Source organism: Euprymna scolopes, chromosome 13 (genome assembly GCF_053919585.1).
Source record: "Euprymna scolopes isolate OS-2025 chromosome 13, ASM5391958v1, whole genome shotgun sequence".
Lineage (NCBI taxonomy): Eukaryota > Metazoa > Mollusca > Cephalopoda > Sepiida > Sepiolidae > Euprymna > Euprymna scolopes.
In genome coordinates, this window is record NC_136494.1 from 5,797,531 (window position 1) to 5,823,951 (window position 26,421).

A 26,421-nucleotide genomic window follows, 5' to 3' on the forward strand; every position below is an offset into this window, starting at 1 on the left:
CCAAATAATATGAAATTTGTATTATTTTGATTGATCGGAAAATTATTCTCATCTTGGGTATTATTAGCACAATGTTTCGGTCGCTGCAACCTGCGACCTTCTTCGGGTGTTGATTACATGTTTCCTTTTCTCTAAGGGGTTAGCTCTGCATTGCAAGAATTCAAACCGTGGGTTTTGAGGGTGGGTCCGTAGATCATAAAGAAAGTTCAATCGTCAAGGGCCACTAAGATATTTTTAAAGGCTTTCCTATGACTCAATTTTTTTGGGAATGTCTATGCTAATTGTTAATTTAAGCCCTAAAAATTATCTTAGTGACCCCTGAAGATTGATTTTTGATCTATGGACCCACTCTCAAACCCACGGGTCGAATTCTTGCAATGCAAAGCTAACCCATATTTTCCTTAAAAGGAAACATGTATTCAACACCCGAAGAAGGTCGCAGGGTACAGCGACCAAAACGTTGTGCTAATAACAGCGAAGATTAGAATAATTGTCCAATTAATCAAAATAATACAAACATTCACATCTCATCTCAAAATTCGGAATTGCAAAATGAAATTTGTTTATTAACCAAAAAGACTTCCCGACAGAAAATTGGAGAATTATCCAATCTTAATGAACTGCTCACCATTTATGCACTTTAACAAACCGGAATTATTTTTTGTTTTCATTTTCGGAAGAGTTTTAATAAGGAAATGGGGAGACAATCCCAAATTTTCATAACATTCTAAACTGAATGTTATATTTTATTTGTACATTTTTTTTTTAATTATTTATTTTAAAATTAATTATTTTGAGATATTCTATGTGATATTTGTAAATTAAAAAAAATATTTTGAAATATTTTTAATCATGTAGTAAATGTTTTAAAATTTAAATTAATTCAAAAAATGTTTTGGTATTTAATTGTTTTTTGTGTGTTAATTTGTTAATTTATTGAACTTGTTTCGAGTTAACAGAAAAGTTTCGTTAGAAAACAAGAATTAATGTTTGAATTATCTTCCCTTTTGCCTACTTCAACTCTTCTGTAAATGAAAACCAATATAAAAAAAAATGCTTCCGGTTAGTTAAAGTACACAAGTGCCAAATTTTCAGTATTTATTAATTGATAATTACAAGTAAATTTTTACTAACTAACAAAAAAACGTGGATTTTTTTATGCCATTTTAAATTGTTTTATTTCACCCCGTCTCATTTCAAAGCTGAAACACATTTTATTATACACATGGTTGAAACTTGGTAATCATCATTACAAATAGATAACATCCTTTTTTTTCTTTTTTTTTTTTTTTTACTAAAGAGTCCCCACTTATCAAGGCCAAAAAGTCACTCGAGGATAGTAGTTAAATGGGTGTCAGATGGACGGTGACATAACACCCTGATGATTGGTAATGGTGGTGATGATTGAGCAAAATTTGATTTTTTTTCTTTCTTTTTTTTTTTTACATAAGCATAACCACTTATCAAGGCCTAGAGGCCACTCGATGATAAGGGTTAAGAGTGTACAGTAGTCAATTAGACAATATAGCAATCATTAGTAATGGAAATTCGGTAAATCTTTTAACTTAAGTGGAACGGCTCATCAAGAACTTGTTTAGGTTAGACTTGAAATCAACTGGAAATCAGGAAAATGGAAGAGAGTTCGACAGGCGTGCAGTTCTAGGAAAAAAGCTTTGTTCATGGAATCTACATTTGAGTTAAGGCACAGATAAAGAGTGGGGGAAATTATTGAGAGTGTTTTCAGCTAGACGAGTGTTTCTTGTGAACGTTTGGTGAGGGGGGACCATAGATTGAAGCTCAGTCGAGCACTTGCCATGAAAATAATGATAAAGCAGAGACAAACTCGCAACATCTCTTCTGTGAGATAGAGGTTGCAGGAAAGAGAAAAGGACATCTACGAGGCTACGAAGTCTATTTTGAACTCTATCAAGGCAGGACAAGTCCTTTCTAGCAGCTCCTGCCCAGATCTGGCAACAGTACTCCATCCTTGGATGTACCTAGCTCTTATATAGATAGAGAATTGCATCAGCAATGAGATATCTACTGGATGGATAGAAGAATCCCACCATTTTTCCAGCAGCCTTGGCAACAGATTTGATGTATGTGTTCCATTTAAGATCAGGAGTAAAGGTCAAACTCAGAAGCTTGTCAAAACTTGAGGCCTCCCCAGGGCGATTGATTATGGTCAACAAGAATTTAGGCGCTTCTACACTATTGGGGACGAAATTTCGGAAATCGTAAAACTGAATTTCACATGAAAACAATGGTATCTATGTATTCCTCGTATTATTAAGATGATTATATCCAAAAAATTACGAAAATCGATGAGATAGAAAATTATCTATTAAAGAAATTAAAAAATAGAATTTGATGAAAACGATCGTAAGACACAGGAGAGTTCAAAAGGGAGGTAATTTTCCGTTTCGATTTAAACAAGATGGCGGCAATTTTTACCTGCTAACACGATTAAAGTTTTATTTTTTTAATGATTCAGTAATTTTGTACTGCATAATTTGGAAGCTACCATTTTAATTTATTAGAATTCACAAGAAAAATTAATCAGTAGAAACCATTGTTTTTATCTGAAACTCCATTTATCGACTACAAAATGTTGTCCTAATAGTGTAGAAGCGCCAGAATTTGTTTACATTAGACTTGAAAACGGCCATGTTGTAGTTAACTGGAAAGCAACCCCACAACACTGTGTTCTACAGATGGGCAGTTTTAAGAAAGAAATATTGCTCTTTGGCAGTTTCGTTTAGTTTTAGATAGAAAGAGAGAGAGAGAGAAAAAAGGGGAAACTATTGATAGTTGTCGTAGCTAGACGAGTTTTTGTTGTGAATGTTTTCCGGGGAACGGGGCATAGATTGAAGCTCAGCCAAACACCTGCTATGGATAGAGTAAAGAAAAACTAGCGAAATTTCTTCTGTACAAAAGAGGGAATAGGGAGGAGAAAAGGGCATCGCCTACTAAATTTCGAAGTCGGTTTTGTACTCTGTCAAGACAAGTAATGTTGCTCTGAGCGACACCTCCAAATGCAAATGAAAAAAAAAAACAACAAAAAAACAAACAAACATCAGAGCTATGCCTCGATAGTCGATCAAAAATCGAAACTCAAACAAAATACTGGTAGAACGTTACATTTCGCTTGGTTGATGCCATTTATTCAGTGTGTTTCTATAAGTATTTTCTTTAATTTTCGATTTTTGAGCAATTATTAAAACTCAAATTTTTTCTTTCATTATAACTCAACAGACTTTGGCGCGACTTTTGTTTTGAAAGTAAACAAACGTTTTAAAATATGTTAATATACAAAACAAAACAAAAACCTTTCCATGTAGGTAGAAGAGTAACTTATCTTGCTGTTGTTAATATTTATTTGTTATATATGTTTTTTTTTGTTTTTTTTTCTTCACACTTTATTTATTTATTTTTTTGCCTTTTCTTGTTAAAATTGCTCAAATTTCAAATTATATATTTTTCTCATACAACAAGAGTCTCCTTGGCCTTTTGGCTAGGAACAAATACAAAACATTTTAAAATTTGGATATATCTTAAGTAGGACAGGCCCTGAAGTGAATGTGGTATTGTGGTGATTGAGATATTTCTGGTTAAGAGTAGGATAGACAATTTTAAATATTTTAGACCAAGGATGACCATCAACACCTTTTGATTAGCCTTGTGACTAAATTGTTCAATTTGTAATTTTTAAAAATATTTTGTGCAAACAAATATTACAAAGTGTAGTATCTGTTCTGATTCTACACTTAGTCTTTTCTCTACTCAGTCAGTGAAGGAGAAGTCTTTCTTGACCGCGGCATTTTTTTATTTATTTATTTTTTTTTTTTCTAATTCAGAGTGGTCTTTTTGTTTTTGGACGAGCTGGATTTTCTCCACATTAAAAACTGACCTTGTGCTTGACTTTGCTGCCATGGGGGAGGCAGATAAATAGGAACAGGGGTTTGAAATTTAAGTAGGCGTTTGCTAGCCGGACCTTTGCGCATTCCGCCCCTACACTTTACCATTGATCCAAATTTGCAAGTGCTTAAGTTATTCTTAGTTGCTTCAACTACCCTACTTGTAGCCGTTCTTTTACATCTATATTGGTTTAGGGCAGTGGGTGACGGTGACGGTGATAAATAGCATAATTAATAGTAGTAGTAGTAGTAGTAGTAGTAGGATTCCTCCTGCTATTCAACTACTCCCTAAAGGATCCTTCTCTGATTCTATCTAAATGATAGAAATTTAATCCAACTGGTAGACAGTAAGTTCACACCAGGCCCCTAAAAAAGAAGAGAAAAGCTCTTAATAATAGTTTCATTTATAAATATCTCCCTATCAGCCATTTTACCTGTGGGTATTCATAGAGAGAGCCAAGATTATCTATCATCTGGTTCTTGCTCCCTATTTTTTTTTTTTTTTTTTTTTTTTTACCTATACCTTTATCTTTTTTTTTTTGTACCCCCCCCCTTTCTTTGGCATCGTTCTTCTTTCAACCCCCTTCATATCTTGTCAGTTCGTTTCTTAAACTCCTTGAGAAAGGATCTGGATTTGATGTTTCTTTCTTTCATTTTTTTAAATTATTTTTATTTATTTATTTTTTTTTCCTGGAAACTTTAGTCACCATAAGACAAACAAAATATTTTCTTTTATTGAAGTAGTATTCAGAGAGAAGAAAAAAAAAAAAACGCAGGAATGTTTGGTTCGGTCTGACTTCTGCTTGCTCTCCCTTACAACAGGTCAACAAAAATCATTTGAATGTTTTTATTTTCTGCGTGATTACCAAGGAATTTATCATAATTACTTACAGAAAGTGAAAAAAAAAAAAAAAAAAAAAAAAAAAAAGTTCTTAAATACATCCATTCAATCCACAATCTACACGTTTCTGGACGTTTTTTTTTTTTAAATAAAAATCGCTCCAGACAAGGCATGAAGCCACTTGATATAAGCAACTAAACATTAAAAAAAAAAAGAAAAAAGTCAATGAGAAGTGTTAACAGATTTCGACCCAGAAAACAGCAATTATTTCCCCTTTGTCAGAAACCTTGCTCATGGAATATGAGAACTGAAGGACAAAAATAAGGGAAGCGAGAGTTACAAGGTTGACGAAAATAAACCTAAGATCCACTTTCTATTCTCTTTAAATATTTAAAAATAATTGTAACGACCTAAACGGTCTTCTGGCTTGGATCAAAGTGTAGTATATGTTTTGATACTACACTTCATCTTTTTTTGTTCTCAGTCAGTGGAGGAAAAATCCTTTTAAGCTGAAGGGATTTTTCTATTTTTACCCCAATCCAGAGTGGCCCTTTTTTGGGGGAGCTGGATTTTGCCCACTTTTAAAAATAATAACATTGTATCTAACTCTGCCCTCGTGAGGAGGCAAATAGATAGGGGCTAAAGAAAATCCTTTAAACTTAAGCTTGACAAACTTAAAAAGAATGACATTTTGTAAATAAATTTAAAAGTTTTGAGTCAATGGAATTCACATTTTAGACATACATTCAAAAACTTTTCTCATAATCGACATATTGGAAAAAAAAAATTTCTAATACATGTGTGATTCAACAACAAAAAGAAAGATTCACTTTCGTCTAACACATAAAAATATTTGGATGATTCAAACTATTGTTCTCATCTTGAGTGGTACTTAACTATCAATGTTTCGGTCGGTGTAACCTGCGACCTTCTTGACTCAGGAATCTTACTCTCAAACTTGGAAATCTGCACGGAATTTCAAGCGGAACCCTTTAATTGACAGGCGTAGCATGTTCTTGCTTCGTCAGCCATGACTGGGTAGAAGTCCTAACTAATTCACAATTGCATTTTTGTGTCCTGCCCGCACTAAGGATTGAACCTTCAACCTCCAGAAAAGTATAACTTACAACTAAAATTTTAGCAAGTATTTTACCCACTAGATCACGGGTCGTTGTGGACCCCATCTTAAAAATCCAAAAACATAATTTATCTTTCAAAGTCATTATATTAGTGATTTTTATCATTTTCCTTTTCTTTAGTTAAACAACAAAAATAAACATTTTTATTTTACTTATTTCTCTTTATGATTGATTAGTTATTCCTGGGCAACGTCGGAACTAGTCTTGCTGGTTGAAAAATAAACTTTAGCGTAATAGATCAACTTACAGAAAAAAAAAAACAGTTCTTGGAATATCTATGGACCCAGCTAGTTGAAAAAAAAAACCAAAAAAACAAGAGCCCAGTCAATATATAATTATATATATATATATATATATATATATATATATATATATATATATATATATATATATATATATATATATATATATATATATATATATTATAATTAACTAATAATTCTTTTTTTTTTAAATACCTACAGACACTAGTGTTGCATGCTTACGCAATCATCAGTGTAGGGGTTACAATTTCTGCCGATCGGGATTGAATAAGTTGCTCCTCTTAATCGGGTAGAACTTTTTTAATCCAGATAGCTTTGCCTTACCATTGAAAATTTATTTTTCAACTTAATCCTATTACTAATATATATATATATATATATATATATATATATATATATATATATATATATATATATATATATATATATATATATATCGGTATATTTCGGCTGTGTTAGTGCCTTAGTTCTAGCAAAATAAAAAGTAACGTTTAAAAACACACACACATACATATGTATATTTATATACATAACCCCGTAATACACACCGAAAACAACCACTATGGCGTTAACAACAAAAACACCCACTAAATGTCTACTGAGTATTTTTATTTATTTATTTTGAAGAATTTGTCCTGAAAGTCATCCCTTACAATTTCTGCTAGCAGAGTTTGTCACATAGGATAGGGAAGAAGAAGGGGGAAAAGAGAGAGAGAGAGAGAGAGAGAGAGAGAGAGAGAGAGAGAGAGAGAGAAAGAAGATAAACAAAGAAAAAAAAAAGTTCGCCACCGTCTAGAAGGGATCATTAACCGGTTAGGCCTGTGTAGGTTGTTGGAGTCTTGGACTGTACTAGTGACGTCAGTCAGCAAGTTCCAGTGCCAAAGTGTGAGGGGTAGCTTGGAATCAACACCAATGGCTAAGGGAAAATAACAGATGCATATAAAAATAAATAAATAAAATAACAAAAATAAATAAGCGAAACAATTCAACCACCAGTTAAAAAAAAAAAAATGGTAGAAGAGAGGGGAAAAAATGCTAGTAGTGCCAGTAGTCTTTGGAGGATTCTTCGTTTAATCACCCTTACCAGATAGTGGACTCTGTTATCGTTGTTGCTGTTGCTATCAGACATAAATCTCTTGGAGTTTTCGTGTCTTTTTTCCCTGAAACCCGAAAGAAAATTTTGGTAAAAAAAAAAAACTGTTTTTTATTTTTGGAAAGGAAAAAAGACTTTTTTTTTTTTTTTTTAAATAGGACAGTTTAAAAGCTGCCCATTTTCTCTCTCTAAGACACACACACACACACACACATACATATGTTTGTATATATATATACTAAATTGTGAATGTAACCTTTGGGGCTGTAGACAATTACTGGTACCTTTGCTATTGTTGCTACCATATGAACTCGAATTATTACTAACCGCTATTCTGTGTTGGTCTCGCACAATGTTGAAATTTGTACAAAATCGACATGCTAGTCCGGCACCTCCAGAAGGACGTCAAAAACCGGTAAGTTTTTCTTGTCTTTAAATGACATCATTAAAATATCAAGTTTGCCTGAGATGAAAGTGTAATATCTGTTCTGATAATATACTTATCTGAGTATTTGTGCAGTTTATGGACCGTGCTATTTAAAAAATTTTTTTTTTTTTAGGATTTTCAAATTACGGTATCTTTTGTTTATTTTAAATTGTTAGATGAAAGTACAATATTTTTTTAACACCCCCCCCTTCCCCATCTTAAGAATGGGCTTCTAAGTAATAACGTTATTATTTCAGCACGGTCCGTATTCTACATAATTACCCTTGTCTGTTCTCTCCTCGGTCAGTGAAGGAGAAATTCTTAGACTAAAATTTTCATTTTTGTTTCAATCCAGAATGTTCCATTGGGGAGGGGGGGGGCTGGATTTTCTCCATGTTAAGGAGTAAGGACCAACCTTGTGTTTAACTGAAACTTGTCCTCGTGAGGAACCATGTAAATAGGGGCATTCCCCACAGGCGCAAATTGTATGAAAATTCTAGCGCTTCTAAAGAGGGCACTTTGGATCGAAACATTTTTTTTAATTGTCTCAGTTGAGCAAGATCTCTCATCCTACAGAATATACACTACATTTTTTTTTTTTTTTTTTTGGTAAATTTTTACTTTTCACCTTAACAATCACCTTTAAAACGACTTTGAGGTGTATTCGGGTATGCTGAAAAGCAATATCGCATTTAAATTTGCCACAAATAAGTAGTTTTCCGGATACAAAGCAATGTAATTCCTTATGTTATAAGTGGTGACCATTGTTGTACAGCAAAAATACGCGCGACTGCGCGTACAACGATGTTCACCAGTTATAATATAAAGAATTACATGGCTTAATATTCAGAAAACTACCTATTTACGGAAGATTTTAATGCGATATTCGTTTTCAGCATACTTGGAAACCTACGAAAGTCGTCATTTTAAAGAAAAATGTTAAGCTGGAAAACAAGTACAATTTTACAAATATGGACAAATATGACCGCCGCGTTGAAACATGGAGAAAAGTATCTTTTCAGTATCGTGCAAACTAGTTGCCTGCCCTAAATTTAAATGCGATATTCGTTTTCAGCACATCCTAAAACTCCTATAAAACGTTTTAAGGTAGGTTTTCTGTTGGTCTACCAGGTCACAATTACCCCCCTTTTTGGCAAAACAGTATGGTTGTATAACTTTAACAAAATAGGCACAAGGCCATCACAAGTGTGATTAGTTAATGGTCATCGTCTGTCCCTATATAGTTGCCTCCTTATAAGGGTGAGACACAAGGTCGGATTTAATGAAGGGAAAAATTCAACTTCAGAAAAGGGTATTTTGGATTAGAAAAAAAATTAAAATTTCTCCGCCTAAGAGGATTTCTGCTTCACTGACCAAGGACAGAAAAGATTAAGTGTAGTATCAAAACCGATACTACACTTTGGTCCGTGCCAAAGTGCTACTGATAACCCAGAGCAACGCAAGGTGAAGCAAATGATTGCATTTTTGTGGACTGTGGTTTTGATGTATATACGTACATATATATTTTATATTTTTATTTACAGAAAGTTTAGATAAGTCATTGGTACTGTCGGTTTCAAACCTGGTAATAGAGGACCGTTTTAGATACCCATATCACGCTCTCTTCAGCCTTTAGTCTAGTTAGAAATTGAGTTAGAATAAAATAATTTTGTTTATGTATTGCATATAATTTTGTTTAGGCCCCGCCATACGGCGATTTCACCTTATGACCCCAACCCCGAAATGGATTAATGCCATATCCCCGGGTTCTATTATATAGCATTTAAATTTGCTGCAAACAAGTAGTTTTCTGGATATTAAGCAATGTAATTCCTTATGTTATCACTGGTGGCCATTTTTGTGTGCACTTTTGATATCGCTTAGGTTTTTGAAACATTTCTCATGCAGAAAGTTGTCGAGATGCTTAAAAAAAAACTGGTAGTCAGGTGAGAGATCTGGTGAGTATGGCGGATGAGGCAAAGTTTCATAGCCGGATTCTTCCAACTTTTACAGGGTTGGGTCAGCAATATGCAGTCGGGCATTGTCGTGGAGGAGAATTGGTTTTTTCTGTGGACTAACGCTGGGTGTTTTTGTCAAGGTTTCTGATACATTTCATCCCTTTGTTGACAGCACTTCTCCGCCATAATGCTTTCGCCTGCATTCAAAAAACTGTAACAGATGAGACCGGTCACAAACCACGAAACAGTCAGCGTTACCTTCTTTTGGTGCAATTCTGGCTTCGGGAAGTGTTGTGGAGCTTTGTCATCATCTAACCACTGAGCTGAGCGTTGACGGTTGCTGTAAAGAATCCTCTTTTCATCACAAGTCACAACTCGGTCGAGAAACGGGTCGTTCTTGTTGCGTAAAAGAAGAACAGAATTTCTTTTAGTTATCGTTCAATTCATGAGGCCCTCATTTATCAAGATTTTTATCTTTCCAATCTCTCTCAAGTGGTTGGAAATCGTTGTATACGTTTCATCTAATTCAGAAACAAGTTGGCTTTGACTAAGGCTCCTAATTGATCGTTGTCAACATCCGATGGCCGACCACTACACTCATCATTTTATAGACTCTCATCATTGTACAGCAAAATCACGCCACGAAATTTCTTAAACCACCATTGTGCTGTGATTATTACTATTAGACTGACTTTCTTCATTCCTTTTAGTTTTCAGGCAAGCTCCATGCATTTGTTTTGTTTCTTTGTGTTTTCTTGATCTGGATGGCAAAATCTACACTTTTACATTTTTTTTTTCTTTTATTAATCATGATGATGTCCGGTTTCCTTACTTGAATGAATTTATCTGTTTGTACCTCCATTATTTCAGAGGATTTTGTCATTTTCATTTTCCAGTACTCTCTCTGTTTATTTGTATGTTAAAAATGTAGACGTTTGCACAGTTCCCAGTGTACTACCTTCCCCACACAATCCTTTCTAATCTTGTATTTTAATAGGGCTCGCACTATGAGTTTTTACACAGGTTTTCATCAGTGATTGCTCACTGACAATAACCGATAGTGTTCCCTGGTGTCTGAGTGACAACAAGTCTTCCCATATTTCCAGTGCTTACCACTTCTTTTGATAACCAGTACAAATTATTTTGCATTATCACAACAGTCACTTATTATTATTCCTTATTCATTAAGAGTTCTCACACAAGTCATCCCCAACAATCACTCACTGGCAGTAAGTTGTGGTGTTCCTTGGAGTCTGAGTGACAACAAGTCTCCCCAGATTTCCAGTGTTCACCACATCTTTCGATAACCAGTACAGATGATTTTATGTTATCTCAACAGCCGATTACCTTTAATCTCTTGCTGGCAATGGTCATTAATATTCCCAACGGTTTGAATGGCAAAAAACTTCCAAGTCTCCAATGCTCTCTGCACTTTTTGAGTGGAAGTCTTCTTAATGCTCTCCCTCCTCGATCGTTCTGGATTCTCACAACTCTTTGGTGTGGTGCTATTCGATGAAAACGCAACTATTTTTGTTGGAGGGGAAGGCGTAGTTAATTTAAGATTTTGCAGTTTCGGTTTTCTTGGTTCCATGTGATCATGATATTTTATTTCTATTGCAATATTCAAGTCACAGGTCTGTGTTCCCAGTTTATGTAGGCTGGTTTCTGCCTTCTAGGAGTTTTCTTTAGATTTGCATTATTACTATTCGCTGTATTATCTTAACCTTCCCTTTGATTCCAATTTCTCCAATTCTTTTTTCAATGTTTTTTTTTTTGGAATTGTTCCTAGCACTCCTACGATTATTGGTATTATCTTGACTCTTTTCATCTTCCATATCCCATTCAGTTCTCTGGCCAGTTTCGTACATTTGCTTCGCTTCTGTCTCCTTGATGTTCACCCTATGATCTGCTGGAACGGCGAAATCTACAATCGGACAGGGTTTTTCCTTCTTGTAAATTATGGCATTCAGTCGCCTTGCTTGGATGGATTTATCCGTTTGTACCTTCATGTTACATAGGATTTTGTGATTTTCGGTTTCAAGTACTGCTACCGGTTTGTTTTTGCACCATTTGTCTGTGTGTTCAAGGTGCAGTTGTTCCCAGTGTACTGCCTTCCCCTTCCGGGTAAGTGTTCAGTTTGCTAATGAACAACCGATTGTTACAATTTCTTGTTGACATACATTATCCCTCCCTAAGGAGGAGGTAATGCCTGGGCCTATAGGTTCATGACCACAAAACAGGTACTAAACAAATTTGTACCCCTCTGAAAAAAAAAAAAATGAGGTAATGCTTGGGAGATCATAATAATGAACAAACATATACCACACTACTCCCCCTCACACACACACTCAAATGCAGTATCTATGTGACTGGTTAGGGTTTATAGTTGTATTATTATTATTGGTACTCACTAGGAGTTCTCATACAAGAGATTACTCACTGGTGAAAACCAGTGGTGTTGCCTGGAGTCTGAGTTACAAGTCTCCTCAGATCTCCAGTACCCTCCACCTCTTTGATGACCTTTGCAAATTTGCATCATCGCAACAGCCGCTTGCTATTGATTCCCAGTACTCTCCATCTCTTTTGATAAACTTTGCAGATGAATTTGCGTTATCGCAACAGCTTCTTCACAATGGTTTCTCGTTGATTTTCACTGGAATTTGGGTGGCAATAAGCCTCCTCTAAGTCGCAGTCCTCTTTGCACTCATCCAGCGGAGGTCTGGCTAGTGCTTTCTCTCCTAGGTCTTTCCATCCTCCTTTATTATTGTTGTTATTAATGCTGTTATTGTTATTATTTTCTAACTTTATGTCCAGTTCTTGGAAAGTACCTTTTTCTTGAAGATTTACATATCTCTTTCTCTCTCTCTCTCTCTCTCTCTCTCTCTCTCTCTCTCTCTCTCTCTCTCTTATAAGAAGTTATCCTCACATTATATACTGTTATTCCATTCCCCTCTCCTCACTCTCTCTCTCTCTCTCTCTCTCTCTCTCTCTCTTTCTCTCTCTCTCTCTCTCTCAAATAATAAGAACAATAATATCCCAACGTTTTGTCCAGTTCTCGGAAATGACCTCGTTTCTAGGGTTATCCATCGTCTCCCTCCCTCCTCTCCCCTCTCTTTTTCGCCTTTTAGCCCAGTTTTCATCTGTTGCTAATTACGATTAAAACATCACACCGTTAGCTGCTAGTCACGTCTGCTAGATTCCGGTCGCAAGGAATCTAAAATGTTCTTCAAATCTCTCGCAGCGGAATCCAAGGGCACGGGGAAAGAAAAAAAAAAGAAAAAAAAAAAAACGGAAGGAAATCTTGCCTCTTCCTCCATTGCTCGTAAAAATGAAAATGGAAAGACGATTGCGTCTCGGGTGTTTGCTTTGCGGATCTTTCGCGACAGTGCGCTCTCCGCTCCTCTCCTCCTGTATCGGGTTAAGCTAATTTCTTCTTGTTTTGTAAATAAGGAAGCCTCTACAAATTGGTGCCATTCAACACTGTAACATTTAACATATGTGAGCGAATATATATATATATATATATATATATATATATATATATATATATATATATATATATATATATATATATATACGCACACACACACACACACACACACACGCGTGCATACTCTAACAACAGGTGTGTACTGTATCATGTGTCTGAATCTACAGAAGGAAGAGTTTAGCGGATGGGTTGATGCCGGTGCTTTGAGCCCCAATATTTGGTTCGTCCTAAGACATTCACAGCAAGAACACGTGTTTTCTTGCACAAAGAAAAAAGACCTCCCTCAATTTGCATTTTTCCCCACATTTTTTCTTTCTTTTTTTTTTTTTTTTTTTACTCGCGTTCACCCTAAACAAGGCATATCGCCACTTGGAGACAATGGAAACAGCAAAACTGAAGCTTGCCCGCCAGGACACTATATATACAAACATAGGACATTTGGGCATATTTTATTGGTTTGAAAATATAGATTCTTTTTTTACCAATTAACATAAAATTTTAACCATATAATAGTATCATGATCTTCAAAAAATACCTGTAAATTGTTTTGTAGTTTCGTCCCGTAGAACCAAATATATGAGCATTTAAATATTCAATTTGGCTACCAATATATATATATATATATATATATATATATATATATATATATATATACACCACCTTTTTTTGGCAATTTTATAAGTTCCAAATCTTAGCGACTATTGATCAGAATTTAAGAAACGAAGGCTCGTTGAAAAACTAATGACCTGAATTATGTAGTGGGCTATGTGACATTTGCCTTTAAGGTCACACATTAAAGGGATCATCCATCATCCAGAGCCTATTTTTAGCCTTTTTTACAGCCAGGAAAATCATAGTCATTTGTTTTCCTAGTTTTGCATATGAATTACAAAATATCTGATATTTCCGTAAAACATCTGGTCTTGATAGAGAAGAGACTAAAACTTGCTGCTATGGTTTTTAATGATCTGAAATAACAGCAACGGGAGACTTGATTCCAAATATTTCTCATATGTTATACTTCTCTCTTTTGGAAATAGGGTGCGATTATGAATATCTCCAGTATCAAATAATATGTATCTATAAAAATGAAATTGTTTGTGTGTGTCTGTGTGTGTATTTCCCTACCAAACTGCTCTGTCAATTTTCAGTCTACAGACTCGAGATTTGACATAAGGGTACTGAGATTTGGAAAAATCTTTTTAATCGGTTTTCGGCTAGAAATTTGGCTGTCAAGACGTCAAAGTTCAACGATTTGGCCTTTGAAAACTCTACCAAACTCCTCCAACAAGTTTGTGTCTAAACAATTGAAATTTTAGATGTAGGTTACTTGGACATGAATCAAATTTTTTAATTTGATTTGAGCCTAAAACAATAAATGTTAAGAAGTCAAAGTTTAAAAAAAATTAACCTCTGCCTTCTCTACCAAATTACTCAGCCAATTTTTGGTCTAAACATTTGAAATTTTACATAAAAGGTACTCAGACATGCAGCAAGCTTTTTAACCAACTTTTAGGCAAAAGTTTGGCTGCCAAGAGGTCAAAGTTGAAAGAGTTGACCTTTGCAGACTCTCTGCCAATTTATATTATATTTTCTTAGAAACAAGTGTACATAAAATTGTTGTTTATGATGAATTCTTGACAGAAACTGACAAAATTGTTGTTTATGATTTTCTGTAATGCATATATAAATAAATATTACGCTCTAATTTACAAGAATTCGTTATTTAACAGGATACTCAAAAAGAAATATTAAGGTTTCCTTAATCCGCACAGTTTCAAAGAATGTGTTCTTTACATCAGAGGAAAGATATTAGCAAATAATTATTATAGCGGAGCTATGAATTTGCTGGTAACTGGTATCAATCGAGACTGCATTATATAAAAACTAATCCTATATGCAAAAAAAAAATTAGTTTTGGTTGTATTGAGCTTCTTTTTTTATTTGGTTGGGATTACTACATAAATATTAATATTAGATTTAAGTTTTCATAAGCATTTGGCTTGTAAACTTAATTTTTACTTCTTGATGTGTGTGTGTGTGTGTGTGTGTGTGTGTGTGTGTGTGTGTGTGTGTGTGTGTGTGTGTGTGTGAGAGAGAGAGAGAGAGAGAGAAAGAGCGAGTGGGGGAGGTACGTGCTTGTCTAAAACAATCAGCAACATGGTGTATTTATGTTGCTTGTGTCCTTTTCATGCTTATTTGAAAACAGCTGTTTCGTCTGGCAAATTTTTTTGTTAGTTTGTTTTTTGGAAATCCCTAAGAAATTTGGACGTTTGCCAAAATCATTCGTCTGCTGTTGTGTCACCTCGAAGATGTCAGGCATCTCTCTTTTTCTTTTTCGAAACTGACACATTTCGGTGATAGAACGGTACATATAAAAAAAAAAAAAAAAAAAAAAAAGAAACCCTAAAACAACGACAATAAAAAAAAACAGAAACCCTAAAACAACGACGATAAAAAAAAACTAAAACAACGACAATAAAAAAAAAAACCCTAAAACAACGACAATAACAAAAAAAAAAAAATCAAAACAAAAAACAAAACAACCTACATATATTAAAAGAACATAAGTTCATATAAATAAGCACCATACGACTTTTGATTCCATCGTTGGCATTGGCTTCCCGAGTTCTTTCAAGAATCGAGTACGCACATGAAGGTTGCCAACATTACTATGTGAAAGTGATGCTATCACCTAAGAGGATTCAAAATCTATAAATTCCTTAAAATTCAAAGAAAGTTTTGTTTTGTTTTTTTGTTTTTTTTTGGGGGGGAGGGTAATAGCTGAATAGTGAATATATCACTTGAGCTCAAAATCTAATAATTTAATGTTCTGAATTTAAAATATTGTTGAAATAAATACTAATATATATTAGTGTTGGGACGATTAATCGGAATTGAAAAAAATCAGAACTTTTGCTGTGTGTCTGCTTGTCAGATTGGTCGGGGCCATGTCCGTCGAGGGGCCACAAGCATGTTCTTTTAATATCTATTGTTAAGTTTCATAAGATTTGGAGGTCTCTAAATTTTCACGAAGAACGTTCAAAAGTAAAACCACAAAGGAAAATTTCCCGTTTTTACTGGAACCTCTCGTCTTTGAGATTCCCTCCATGTTCCTTGGCTATGGGTTTTTATCCTGTCTCGCTCCCCGGACCCAAAATCAACAGGGATAAAACCATTCCTGTAATGATCCGGTCCTTGTTTATTTGGTAGCGGGAACTTAGTTTAGTGCAGTTCTCGAAGGTCCAGCCCCCTCGCTTGAGGCGCCCTCACCGGGGAATGCCGACGGAGCTGCCCAGGCATTTTATTGCAGATCGGAGTGCCCCTCTTCAGAGGTGAGGGGGGCGCTGATTTCTCAATCCCACTTTTGAAATCTGGTGTCTAAGTTCTTGCAGTGGGAGAGGACTAAACAACCCCTCTCCCGCCATATTCCTGTTTCCCCGCTATGTAGAAATATAAATGTAATGCGAACAAAGATCTTGCTGCACAACTCCCCACATAGGTTACCCATTATAAGTTTGGTCTCTAATCTCAGTAGCTCTTATGTCCCATTGGCAATGTGTTTTGTTTCGTAAAAAAAAGTAAGATTTTGAAAATAGGAGGACCAGCCTGAAATAGATATTATTGAGCATTGTATATATTTTTTGATATTTTTGAGCACTGTATATATTTTATGATATTTTTGAGCATTGTATATATTTTATGATATTTTTGAGCATTGTATACATTTTTAAACTTGAAAAGATGTTTCAACAGCGCTTGAGCGTTGTATATGTTTAAACTTGATGTATAATAGAGGTTAAAATAAAAAAAAAAAAAAAAGATTCGAATTCCTTAAGTGATGGGCGGTGCTTTATTTGTGTATGCAAATGCATGACTCATTCAAGATAGTTGTTTGCATTTTGGTCAGCTCTTTTGAACTCTTCGGGGCTTGCATTTATAAAAGTTAGGAGTTATTCTGCAGGAACGATGCCAGAACACCTAACATTACCATTTTTTGATTCGAGTCGCCGGATATGTGTATATGTGTATATATAAGGTGTGTAAATCTATGGATTCTCATGTCTGAAATTATAGTCTATTATTTAAATATATATATATATATATATATATATATATATATATATATATATATATATACACACTAGCAAAAGTACACGTCGTTGACTGGGTTCAAAAACAGCCTACAGAAAATGGACTCTAATTTATGAAATTATGATAGGTTATGAAAAGGAAGGGTTGTAAATTTGGGTTGAATTTGGGGGTATCAAAAACAAAAGTACCCATCGTTGACTGGGTTCAAAAACAGCCTACAGAAAATGGACTCTGATTTTTGAAAGTATGATAGGTTATGAAAAGGAAGGGTTGTAAAGAGATAGCTTCGAATTTGGAGGTATCAAAACCAAAGCAAAATATGATGAAAGTAAAAATAAAATAGGTAAACCCCATAATTTATTATACCATACCTGTTCACACTGAAACACGTATCACAATATTCTGCGGATCTATATTAAAAAAAAAAAACTTGTTAAACTTTGTGATATATTTCCATTCTATGGAGGTCAGGTGCGAACGAACACCCCATAATTTTATTATACCATATTTCTTCAAACTGAAACATAATTATCAAAGTATACTTACGCAAATAGATATGAAAAGTCTTTATTAAAGTCTGTGCCTATTTCCATTCTATGGAGGCCAGGCGCGAACGCAGACCCCACAATTTTATTATACCATCCCTATTTAAGTTAAAACATACTTATCAAAGTATTATTATGTACATCTATATCAGAAACACTTGTAAACGTTTTTTTTTTTTTTTTTTAAATTTTTTATTTCCATAATTTGTGGACCAGGCACGAACGCAGACCCCACAATTTTAATGAACCACTGTTCTACCAGATAAAACATACCCATTCCTGTGTCTCGATATATCTTCTATCATTATATGTAATCAGTTTTTTAAAATAGTCAACTATATAGGAGCCTATTCGTGACCAGACACACACACACATACACACAGCTTTATATATATATATATATATATATATATATATATATATATATATATATATATATACATGCTTCCTATCTTGGGCTGAGCATATTGGGGAGTGAAGTATCCAACTGCATATAAAACAATGCTTTTTTGCGTAAACAAATAGAGCTTAGGCGTTTGGACAATGTTTGATCATTGTAATTTCACATATCTGCCTTAGCAGTAGCCAAATAGCATAATGGCTAAAAGGGTTAACTGTCGCCTCAGCAGTCGATTTTCAATCCTGGCTTAAAATAGTTGCTAGTCTAGCCGTACTGAAGAACTGTGATACAGCGAAACAGTCCGACCGTGAATGCAAAAGCAATAAAAATAAAACAGAATTTGGCCATGATTACTTAAATCTGAAAAAATTAAAAAAGTAATTACATTTTTTTTTTTAATGATATTTTCACACACAAAGGTGGCATAACTATCGTAAAACACAATTGCAACTACTCTCCGGATTTTTTTTTTTTTTCGGATTTAAGTAATTATGCCCAATTTTTTTTTCTTTTCCTTTTCTTTTTAATGAGTTCTTATTCTTCTAATGAGTCAGGGCGGAAAATATTGATGCAATAATTATTTGCTTGCTTCTGTGCTACGAAACAGGTGCTGTCAAGAATTGAACATTTTAACAAGCTGAAATAAATAAACGGTAAGAATGAACAGCTTGTCAGTGATGCGGGTGCCAAATAAGGGATGTGGTTCAGTGGGGATTGACTGCATAGAACTTTCGAATAACTCTACGAGCATTTTCCTCAGATTTCAACTTCGATAAGACAAGCAAGAAATAGATTTACTAATCAATGCTGAAAGACTAAGGATGAAATCGACAGGAATGTGATTTTGTGGGTGCCAAATAAAGAATGTGGTTAAGTGGGGGTGGCCGTATCAAACTTAGGTCAAGCAACTAGCAGAGGATGCAAAATGTATTTATGAAGGCCTACCAGGTGTGATGGAGGATAGAGTGGGATAGTACGAGAAAACCAGCAAGCAGTGCCAGGATTGGATAATGGTCATGATGTTGATGAAAGAATATGAACGGAATTTGGAATTAAATCTGATTTATACTAATGGCAAAATTCCAGAATTTCCTTGAAAAAAAAAAAAATTAGCATAGACAGTCCGTATATTTATTTAGTTGAGAATTATAGAAAATTGGCAGAATCAAACATGTATGCGCGCACACTGACTGGCATATCCGAAGAAAGTTGAATATCATATATGGTAAACAAGTCCTGGGAACATGTTTACCAGAAAGAACACTTGGAAATAAGTCATACATCATCCACTATGACTACGTAATTCCTACGGCTACATACATAGAAAACAGAACTATTAAACCTAACATAGTGATATGGAACAAGAAAGAGAAAGAAGCAACCTTAGTAGAAGTCAATGTTCGTAATGATGCTGGGTTAAATAGAGCTGAAGGTAAACGATAGCAAGGTCTTTTATACGGCATGGAAAGAAACTTGAATCTTAGCAAGGCCGCCATCATTTCAGTAATTATAAAGGCAACTGAACTTGTGAAAAAGAATTAAAAAAAAAAACAAAAAAAAACACACAACCTGGCAAACATACCTGGTGAACCAAGTGCAAGATAGATACGAACAATTGCATTTAAAGAGACCGTTAGAATCTTAAAAAGATCTCACGGTTGGAATGTATGAGATAGTGGGTGAATGCCTGGCATCCGGTGGGATGCCCCATTCCAAACTAGAACAAAATTAGAAAAAAAATTTTTAAATTAAAATAAAGGAGAAAGTAATTTTTGCCAAACTTTCTTGACATATTTGTGCGCTCTTCATAAACCAAAAGAAACAACAAAATTATAATACCTAAAAACAATTAAAAAAAAAAACAAAAAAAACCTCTGACACTATATAGACTCATTACCTCATCTTCTCTGTTTATGCATGCATATATATATATATATATATATATATATATATATATATATATATATATATATATATACATACACACACCGGGATACTCTAGGACTCTTCAGGCTTAAACCTGAAGAGTCCTAAAGTGGATGAAATGCGGAATATTCAGTGTAGCTTAATCGCCATATATATTTTATAACTTACTATATATATATATATATATATATATACACACACACACACACACACACACACACACACACACACACACACACCGGGATACGGTGGCCCTAAGATACGGTTTTTTTCAGGTTATGATGTGGAATACGATGTTGTTCCAACCCCTGTTTACAGTATTTGCTCCGCCTTACGATGTTATTTATAATGTTATTTGATTATACACATGTGTATTATATACTGTACTGTATTAGTTACTAATTTTTAATGCCGTATCCCGGGGTTCTAATATATTATTATTATTATTATTATTATTATTATTATTATTATTAATAATACCTACAGACACTAGTGTTAAATCCTTTCTGAAATCATCAGTGCAGGGAGAAACGATAACTGCCGGCCGGGAGATTAGAACCTGGCCACAAAGCCATCTCTGACTCCATTAGCAAGAAACAGACCACTAGGCCAACGTTAACAACAACGAGAATATAGTTGAAATCAACATTTATATAAATTGTAAATGTCATTCAAGAAGGCCGAGAGTGATCATGTGATTTTAACACCACAATCTGCTCACGTGAGCTTAAGTGACCGATTTATTTCATTTCAACATAAAATGCTCAACAATAAGAACCGAGTTCTTAAAGGGGCAAACATAATCATTACTATAATTATTTTTTTAATCCCTACAAATATTAGTGTTTCATCTTTTACATTTAAATTTAACCACAACTAACCAGTAGAAGGATGCAAAGTTGAGCAGCGAGATGTTTGTTCACATCACATTTAAACTTCTAAAGGTTAGTACAGTCTGGGAAGCCGGAAACAGGCAAGGAATTCCAAAGTCTAGCCGTCTGAGGGAAGAAACTATTACGGTAGAAGGTGGTCCGGCATCTAGGGATCTCCTCTGTGAAGGGGTAGAATTTTGCTGGGTTTTTCAGATGTATGTACAAATGCAACAAGTTCATCTGAGCACATTCTATTGCCTTTGGAATTCCCTCTGGCTGTACCAACATGCAGAAATTTTAATGTAATGCGAACAAACGTCTTGCTTCATAAATCCTTACTTAGGATGTCCCCTATAAGTCTGGCACCTAATTCATCTCGTTTGCAATGTGCCTTGTTTGAATAAAAACTGAAAAAAAAAAAAAATACATGAATAAAATTTTTTTAAAAATACATGAATCAAAAAAAAAATACACGAATAAAATTTTTTTTTAAATACATGAATAAAAAAAAGATATATGAATAAAAAATGAATTACGAAAGTTGTTGCAAAGTTGGGAACGATGTGCGCAGATTCTAGATGTTGTCAGGTCAGTAACTAATCGCACGCATTTACATTTATTTAAACGCAAATGTTTACTTATGTTTAGATTAGAAAAGCCAGATTAACATTAAGAAATATCTCAGTTCAGGAATGCGGAGTTTCTGCCGCATCTGTTTCGATGCAATAAATTAAAAAAAAAAAACGATTATAATCTTGATGTGCACAGCTTATATATATATATATATATATATATATATATATATATATATATATATATATATATACACACATACTTAGGGATCCCCCCGCCTTTTTTTCTTTCTATTAAAAAAAACTACATTGCCTAAAGTGTGTTTATTCATAAAATCTGAAGAAATGCTGGTTTTTTGAAAATTTCAAACGATATAATGCTTGAAATTGTCGAACTAGACATTGAAACAATTGTAACGTAAAATGAAATACACTTTTTGTTGCTATCAGCACCTTGTCTTGAAGTCTTGATTTTGCACACACAGTATATATATATATATATATATATATATATATATATATGGATATATATATATATATATATATATACAACAAAAAGTGTATTTCATTTTACGTTACAATTGTTTCAATGTCTAGTTCGACAATTTCAAGCATTATATCGTTTGAAATTTTCAAAAAACCAGCATTTCTTCAGACTTTATGAATAAACATACTTTAGGCAATGTAGCACTTTTTTAATAGAAAGAAAAAAAGGCGGGGGGATCCCTAAGTATGTGTGTATATATATATATATATATATATATATATATATATATATATATATATATATATATATGAACAAATGATTAATAAAACATGTTAAAAGACATCTTGAAAAAGAGTTAAAAACATATTCAATTTAATTTCATATTATAAGCTCTATTTCCTTTTCGGTTTTATTGAGCTTTTACATCTGGCTGAGTTTATTTTACTTGTAAATATTAACTCTTTAATATTTATAATATATTTTAAGTTTACCATTTTGATTACCTTCGTAAACTTATTGTAATTTTTATTTTATATATATATATATATATATATATATATATATATATATATATATATATATATATATATATATATATATTCTTTTTGACGGACTTGTTTCCGAACATTCTGTTCGATTGTAAAAAGAAATGATGTACGCCTCCAATTATTGAAGCCTTGTTAATCCGTATTTAAAAAAAAAAAAAACAACCACAATTAAACTCAATACGAAGTGGATGGCACGCTTAAATGCTTTTAAGTATTTTAAACGACTTAAAACGTCTTTCCATTCATTTGGTTATGTTATTTTTTATTATTTTTCATCACTCGTCTGAGGACGACTTATGGTGGTCGAAAACGTTTGTGAATACAACAATTTTTTTTTTACACTTGAACAGAAAGTTCGGAAACAAAAAGAAAAAATGGATTGTAAGAGAAACAAACAAGAGTTGTCTCTGCTCCTCAATGAAACGTGCATAAATGAGAAAACGCTCTCTCTCTCTCTCTCTCTCTATATATATATATATATATATATATATATATATATATATACATACTAGACTACCCGTGACCCGTTGGGTCAGTATGTTATATTAGCTATGGAATTAATGTATGAGCGTGACACTTGTGACGTAAAGAAAATAGTTTTTTGTGACATAACAGAAACATTTCTATGAAAGTATATATGAAAAAAGAATATAGATAGATTTCTATGAGTCGTTCTGTTTATTATAATTGATTATTTTGGAAAAAAAAACTTACAGCCATTGAATTATAAGTGGTTTGCCATACTTATAGGTAAATGTGCACTGAATAAATACCATAATACTTAAAATTAAATTCAAATTTTGATATATCTTTTTATTTTAACGCGAAAAAAAAAACAACTGGGGCGCTGAAGACGTACACAGTAAAACAATACGTTGTAAAATGCTCGTATGGTTGTCAACGGGTTAAAGTAGATTTATTTGTGAGAAAATTGGGTTAAAATAACTTAAACGTAATACGGAAATGAACCATGTAAAAAATGCAGAAAGTATTAACAATTGTTTATTTGGGAAATTTAAACGCGAAAAAAAAAAAAAAACTCCGAACAATTGGGGCGCTGAAAACGTTCACAGTAAAACAAGTTTGTAAAATTCTCTTATGGTTGTGAACGGGTTTCGGTAAATTCATTTGTAAGAAAATTGCGTTAAAATAACTTAAACGTAATACGGAAAAGAAAACAAGAAGTATCAACAATTGTTTAATGGATAATTTAAACGCGAAAAAAAAACGGGACGCTGAAAATGTACATAGTAAAACAATACGTTGTCAACGGGTCAAAGTTGATTTATTTTTAAGAAAATTGTGAGAGTATAGTTGTAATACAGAATAGTTGCAAAATATCCCCACCCTTCCCCTGTTAAATAATAATTTCTAAATAATAACGTTAATATTTCAGTGCGAAGGTCAAATTCTGCAAAAGTCGCGGTTTGTGTTTATTTGTTTACGCTGTTACAGATTTAAGTCTATATACGCATGCGCAACCGGAAGTCGTAAACCGGATGTTGGGTTACAACGCCCGTGACAAGGTCATTTGAGTTTTATAATTATATAGATTTAGCAGAACAATAGGAATGTGAAATGAAGTCACAAAAACTATATATTGGTAAATATAGATTGGTTCATTTATTCAATAATAGATATTTTACACACCGATAAAATTGAATTGCCACCAATCCACACTATACCCCCCCAAGCCTTGAAACATATACTACATACATTTAAGACTATGATAAAGACCCTGTACACCTGTCTACATTACACTCTATATAATACGCTCCTCCTTTATTTAGAATTCGATATAACTCCCCCAACATCATCTATAATTTTAATTGATCTATTTCGCTCATATATATATATATATAATTCCAGGTTAATATTTTCTAGAGGTAAAACAACCAATGAAGTTTTAACAAGGTTTATACAAGAGTGCTCAATACCAAAGTAGGGTAAGATATATTGTTTTACATAAGCATTAATATGTCACTACACATTTATGAGCATGTTACGGTCAGTCAGTTATTCGTAACTAGACCTCTTCAGTAGCATGTATATCCCTATTAGGGGAAATGATGTCATTAAATTGTTTCAGTTCTTACAAGGAGGTGTCGACGTCTCCCTAAATACAATGCCTGCTATTCCTAAATGGGCATCCACCTGGTACTGACCTGACTCAATATTGCTTAATGTCGGTAATACAACGAGAACCGATGTGTCAATGTGATTACATCGTGTGTGTGTGTGTGTGTGTGTGTGTGTGTGTGTGTGTGTGTATATATATATATATAATTATTTACTATAATTATTAGTAAATTATTAAATACGTACAGACACTAGTGTTTCATCCTTTCAGGAATCATCAGTGCAGGATGTCACGTTTAACACTGGTCGATAGATTCAAACTCGACAACAGAAGCCATCTCTAGCTTCATTAGCAAGGACCTAATCCATTCGGCCACCATTAACTGCGAGAAAATACTGTTAAAATTTAAACATTTATTTTTTTTTTATTTTTTAACGCCTGCTAGGGTGATCTAATCATTATATGATGATCTGCGCATATGAGCTAAATTGACCGATTTTTATTTCAACTGAAAGTGCTCAATGATAAGAAATGAGTTTATATATTAGGAGGTATATTTAGTAAAAAACTGGGAAAAAGTGCTTAATATGTTAGTAGAGTTAAATATGTTTTTATTTTTGCAATCATTACAAGTTGTTTCAATAGACAGGGCAATAAATTATCCTGCCGATGTCAAAAATTTGGCTTAGATTGTCTGACGAGATCGGCAAGATAATTTATTGTCCTGTCTATTGAAACAATTTGTAATGAGTTAAGTAAAAATCTCTGAGGCTGAAATAATAAAAAACATATATATGATTAATTTCAATGATCTGACGAGAACGGGTGTGTCACGTGATTATGTCCTATACAAAGTCTGGCTAGTACCAAATGGGTGACCATTTGGGAATTCTAGGTGTTTCATTGCTCCCTACTTTTCTCAGCATTGTTTCCTGCCATCCTGAACCTCCACTTGCAACTGGTATTTAACAATGCCAACTCAGGAGAGGTGTGGCTGGAGATTGCGCAACTCTTGCCACAAAAATTTCATGCACAGGCACCCATACAGTGAGTATCCATAATCTGTCAAGACTGAAGGAAGCTACCTTACACACACACATACACAAAATCGTTCCAAAAATAATGCATCCTATTTTTTATTCTGCTAAGGAATAGGAAGGATAGCAAATTGCATTGTTATGGTGACTGAATTTATGCATTCATGACCTGAAAATTCCATCCCTCTGTTGCAGATATTAACGGCGTGAGACTCTGAAAGCAACCCTTGTCATGGATGTGTGCCAGAAGCAGAGATACGTTATTGAATTCCTGGCAACAGTGCATTGAGAATTGTGGTAACTATGTAGAAAAAATAAATTCTGAATCACAAAAAGTCGCTCTTCAACTTTTGGAGTAAAAAAAAATAGGAGGCTTTACTTTTGGAATGACTCTCGGGTATATATATATATATATATATATATATATATATATATATATATATATATATATATATATTAAACAAAAGCAAAGCAATGACTTTTAAACAATAAATTGTCTACACATTACAAATGTTTAATTATTACTCTATACTCTCATTAATGTATAAAAAACACACACACACAACCTTCCAAAGATTACAAAAATAGGAAATATTTAATATGATATTGAACTTTCAATTGAAAAAAAAAAATTATCTGACAAAAAAGATTGGATAAAAAAATTACTTGCTATGAAAAATTTCCGCTAGAAATATCTGCATTTAATTTCTCGTAGATTCGTCTGTAAATGA

General features: G+C 33.6%; 1 protein-coding gene across 34 annotated transcripts in view; it reads left to right on the top strand.

Annotated features, from left to right (window-relative positions):
• LOC145291925 (tensin-3-like) overlaps nt 1-26,421 on the top strand; it is a 1,436,242-nt gene that overhangs the window by 575,382 nt on the left and 834,439 nt on the right. For 3 of the 34 annotated variants that reach the window (XM_080137807.1, XM_080137834.1, XM_080137819.1), the window contains exon 1: nt 7,394-7,668. The exons of 28 other annotated variants lie outside the window; for them this stretch is intronic. In XM_080137807.1, the coding sequence (XP_079993933.1) occupies nt 7,606-7,668 (63 nt within the window). In that variant the 5' untranslated portion in view covers nt 7,394-7,605. Of the gene's footprint in view, nt 1-6,914; nt 7,669-26,421 lie in introns of those variants that run through there. 3 more of the 34 variants (XM_080137809.1, XM_080137835.1, XM_080137822.1) reach the window with 3 other exon arrangements.